Genomic DNA, 4,740 nt, shown 5'->3' with positions numbered 1-4,740 from the left:
AAAAAAAAAAAAAAAAAAAAAAAAAAACAGAAAAAAAGAGAAAGCAAGCATAATTGTACAAAATTATTCTCAGCGGACCTTGGTTTACTGATTACACTTGAAAGCCAGTTTATCTTTCCTGGACATTGTATACTATATTATCATACTTGTTGCATGAGGATCTCCAATCTTTGAGATGGTTATGCCATGACTTACATTGCTAAGATGTGACCCTTTGGTCTATATAAAATTGCATTACTTCCGGGCTAGTATTCAATCCACGGTTCAATTTGCAAAGTTGGTTAAAATTCGAAGTAATTCCAGTCCAAGGTTTGTTGTTGTTAAATGAACTAATGAATAAAAAACTAAACCATTAGGATCTAATCTTGTATAAAAATATGATTTTGATAATTAGGCATGGTAGTTTTTTGGGTTACTGGGTAAGTGTTTAGTCGGGTTGATTTAAATAATATGATAATGGACAAGTGTTATGCTGAATGAGTCATCTGTTTTAAGTTTATTTTGGAAGAACTCAACAACCTTTGGAGATGAAAATCTAATTTTACGCATATTTACCTGGGAACTTCCTTTATTCTTTAGCATCACTTGAATATTTTAAATTCTTTTAGGAAAATCATTGAACTTATTTGGTGTTCTAACCATAATATTTCTAGGAGCATGCCAACCTCTGCTGCACTAGATGTGGTTGCCAAAAACTTGAACTTGAAGTTTTTTGAGGTCAATTCCACACTTGGATCTTTTATCTTAAACTTCGGCAGGTTGTTTGCATCCTGTGTACTAACGAGCAATATTTGTTATTACTATATACGTTCTCCAGGTGCCCACTGGCTGGAAATTTTTTGGTAATTTAATGGATGCAGGAATGTGCTCCGTCTGTGGGGAAGAAAGTTTTGGAACTGGTCAGCCACGAGTTTTTTAGTTTATTTGAATTTCTGGTCGTTCCAGAGTTCACAGGTTCCGTATTAAACTGATTTTCTTCTTTTTTTTTTAACTAATTTCTTCAACAGGATCTGACCATATTCGTGAGAAAGATGGAATTTGGGCAGTTTTAGCTTGGTTATCTATTCTCGCTTATAAAAACAAGGGCAACCTTGATGGTGGAAAGCTTGTGACAGTCGAAGACATAGTTCGCCAACATTGGGCCACTTACGGTCGTCATTATTATACTAGATATGATTACGAGGTATTAGTTTTGGTTATTTAGATTTTTTAAGATGCAAATGTTATAAGCACCTGGACTTGACATATCTTTTGAATGGTATTTGTTATTTATGTTCTTAGAATGTTGATGCTGGAGCAGCGAAGGAACTGATGGCAAATTTGGTGAAGCTGCAATCTTCACTTGATGAAGTTAATGGGTATGCCTTTCGTGTTTATTCTTCCTCTTCAAAGTGAACTAGTTATCTAGCTTATGTGCAGTTGGCACTCAGTGATATCGCTGCAATAGGGTCCTGATCTAGACTTGTAGTTTAAGTGATACTACCCAGATACTGTTTCTTTGGAATGCAGTAGTACAAAATGGAAAATCTTTAGGGATTTTGTTTTTCATTTATAAGGGAAGCCCCTGGTAGTGAACTTTAGACTCTTGTAAGGGAGTATTTATAACGATCTTTGTTTAGGATGAAGTGCAACACTCTGGGGGAGTTCCACATAGAGAATGAGTGTTCTATCAGTTAGAAACAGTTTTGTTCGTTGAAACTGAGCTACATTCTCTGAATTTTCATGTTTAATAAATTCAATTGTTAATAGCTTCAGTTTGTTATTTGATTAAATTTGAAAATCTTGTTTATGTATCTTATCTTGTTTTGTTGGTGAAGAGTTGTGAACCCTTATTTTTCCCTGTACTATCTTTTGGTTTAATTATGTCCCCTCTTTGATAAATAAAAACTCGCACTCGATGCAGGATTGTCAAGGGAATCCGTTCAGATGTGTCAAAGGTTGTTCATGGTGATGAATTTGAGTATAAAGATCCTGTTGATGGTTCCATTTCAAAGCACCAGGGCATTCGATATTTGTTCGAGGATGGTTCACGACTGGTAAGTTAAATTTTCGGAGCTTCCTTTCCAGGTCCCTTTTTGATATTTGTGAGAGCATGTTTTAGTAAACATGACGATTTATATATTCTCAACCTTCTCGACATGGTTGCAGGTGTTCCGCCTGTCTGGAACTGGCTCGGAAGGTGCAACAATTCGGCTCTACATTGAGCAATATGAGAAGGATCCATCAAAAACGGGGAGAGATTCTCAGGAAGCTCTTGCTCCTCTGGTTAGATCTCTCCGCAATTTAATAACGAAACGGTAAAAATTCTTTTTGATTTGTATTGACTGGGTTATCTTCTTGTTTCAGGTGGAAGTTGCTCTTAAGCTCTCAAAAATGCAAGAATTCACCGGCCGATCTGCTCCTACCGTCATTACATAAATGGGTTGCAGTAAGAGTTATACCCCCATGATTTTGAAGAAATAATTGGTGTTGCGATGGCGCAAGATCTATGAAACGTTCCCTGGAAGTGCTTCCAGAGTGTTTGTTTTGCGGAAAAACTTTAGCCTACACAGATTTTGGATTGATTTTACTAATAATCTTGATGCTTCTTTCTTATGAAAGGTTTAGCCAAGTTGTTATAGAATATATATACTTACAAACCTTCCGTTCTTCATGGCTATGAACGTAAAGACTTACAAACCAGAAGTGGCTGATTGGAAGCTGGTTGATCCATTTTGGACGTTCTTCATAGCTATGACGATCGTCGAACCAATCCCATCTCTGTAAACCCCACCTTTTACGTATATAACAAACCTTCCGCTACACTTCCTCACCTCCACCGCTGCCTTCGATATCGTCCTAAATAATCGATACTCCCATCTTGGGCCACCACCATATCCGCCACCCTTTCTGTCGTGTCGTGGAGAAGGTTCCTACACCACTAAAAAACCACTAGGAAAATGAGCTTGCAAGCAACCGCCGGCCACCGATGGTGGAGGAAGTGGCCTTGGCGATGGCAAGCGAGTGGCTGACCAGTTTCAAAAAGTGAAGTCAAAATTTGAAATGGAAAAAAAAAGAAATTCAAATGATTAAAACAAAATTGAAAATCTCGAAATCCATCTCGATTTGACAATCAGCTAGTGAGGCGTTTGGCAATGTGAAGTGATCGATCCAAGTTGGCACTCTGAGAACTGATCGTCAAATGGTTATTGGTAAAGATGATTTAGATTTTGGAAGATGTTGGTTTTAACATTAAAGTAGTGTTATTTTCAAACTTATTATTCGAAAGAACATATGTTTTTGTTACTTTGTATATTGATAGAAAAATTCTTTTTAAAGATAGGCTTATTTACCGTGCATTCCTTATATATGTGAAGGTTTGGTCAATGTCCCTGGAATGTTTTTTTAAACTTATTCAACTTAATTTCATGTTCGAAAGTAATTAATATATATATATATCAAAATGGAGTTGGATATATTATTTGACAAAGGACTGTTTACCTCGAAGAAATTCAACTATGTAATTCATGATATCCTAATCAATTTTTATGTTATATTTAATTACAAATATTCTTGGATTTACATAATCAAGTAATATTAATATTGATAATTTAAGATTTTGAATGATTATACTTATAATAATCGTTGATTGACATGCATCATCGGACATTGAGCCTCAATTTGCTTTTCCAATTGCATCTAATTTGCCCTTTGAATCAAATGATAAATTAGACTCTTATGTGGTGGAAAGGCCTGAGAAAGAAGCTGCGTCGAGCAAGCCTAGACGAAGAGTTCCTCTAGTGCTTCTCAAGATCGAATGAGTCGGAGGAGGAAGTGGGAAGACATCAACAATGAGAAAGGAAGTCCATATTATGTCTCGTGGGAGTGGGCTGACGATGCAGTTTGGGCGAAGAGCCCAACGATGCCAAACAATGAGCCCACTACAGCTATTGTTAGAATGGTCGAGGAAGGGAAACATAATAAAAACAACATGTCTAATGTTGAGGTACATTATTTGAAACCCTCATAAATTCAATGTTAAGATATGTTAAATGAGTTAGATCACCATAGTACCAATGATTTAAAAGCATTTAAGGGAGCTAGATGATATAAACCTAATAATTGATTCACTATCATGTGAATCCATTGATTGTGATGAGCTATATATAATAAAAAATAAAAAATAAAAAATAGATTGTATAGATGTTACCATCAAGTTAGGTCTTGTGACACTAATGGTTAAGACAAGCTTAGAACAGCGGTATAACATGTGATCATAATATGAAAATCCTAATTTGAGCTTAGGAAGATTAGACGTAAAACTTCATTAGTATTGAAAAATGTCCTTAATTTAGTGAAAGCGATATATTCTTAACTAATAAAATGTCATAGATTCGAATCTCTACTCTATATATCATCAAACGCTTGAACCCACGTTTCACGTCCTTTTCCATTATCGATATTAGGTCTCCCAGTGCCTAAAAAGTTAGAGAAGGTCCATTTTATGGAAGATTATAGTTATAATTTATAAGAAATTATAAAAAGCCAAAAATAAGCAACCATGTGGTCCCACCCTGTATTAAAAAAAAAAAGTCCCGTGGAGAGAAAATGACGTGTCTTATTCAATGGTTGGATTTTGCATGTGGTTTCCATTCTCACATCTCCTTCAAATTCTTTTCCCATATTCTTTTTTATTATTAATTAATTAAACATTTTCCTTCTTTAATAATTTCAACAAAAAAAAAAAAAAAAAAAAAAAAA

At 35.2% G+C, this 4,740-nt stretch overlaps 1 protein-coding gene across 3 annotated transcripts in view; it reads left to right on the top strand.

Annotated features, from left to right (window-relative positions):
• The window catches only part of LOC111463215 (phosphoglucomutase, cytoplasmic-like), a 14,365-nt gene that overhangs the window by 7,711 nt on the left and 1,914 nt on the right, over positions 1-4,740 (top strand). For 2 of the 3 annotated variants that reach the window (XM_023107080.1, XM_023107093.1), the window contains 7 exons: positions 654-717; positions 818-899; positions 1,008-1,183; positions 1,282-1,358; positions 1,904-2,036; positions 2,149-2,265; positions 2,347-2,712. In XM_023107080.1, coding sequence (XP_022962848.1) covers positions 654-717; positions 818-899; positions 1,008-1,183; positions 1,282-1,358; positions 1,904-2,036; positions 2,149-2,265; positions 2,347-2,418 — 721 coding nt within the window. In that variant the 3' untranslated portion in view covers positions 2,419-2,712. Of the gene's footprint in view, positions 1-653; positions 718-817; positions 900-1,007; positions 1,184-1,281; positions 1,359-1,903; positions 2,037-2,148; positions 2,266-2,346; positions 2,713-4,740 lie in introns of those variants that run through there. The other variant, XM_023107087.1, reaches the window with a different exon arrangement.

The sequence above is a fragment of the Cucurbita moschata genome, unplaced genomic scaffold, assembly GCF_002738365.1.
Source record: "Cucurbita moschata cultivar Rifu unplaced genomic scaffold, Cmos_1.0 Cmo_Scf00002, whole genome shotgun sequence".
Taxonomy (NCBI): Eukaryota; Viridiplantae; Streptophyta; class Magnoliopsida; order Cucurbitales; family Cucurbitaceae; genus Cucurbita; species Cucurbita moschata.
The sequence above is the reverse complement of the archived record's forward strand: the minus strand, read 5'-3'. Positions and strand labels throughout refer to the sequence as shown.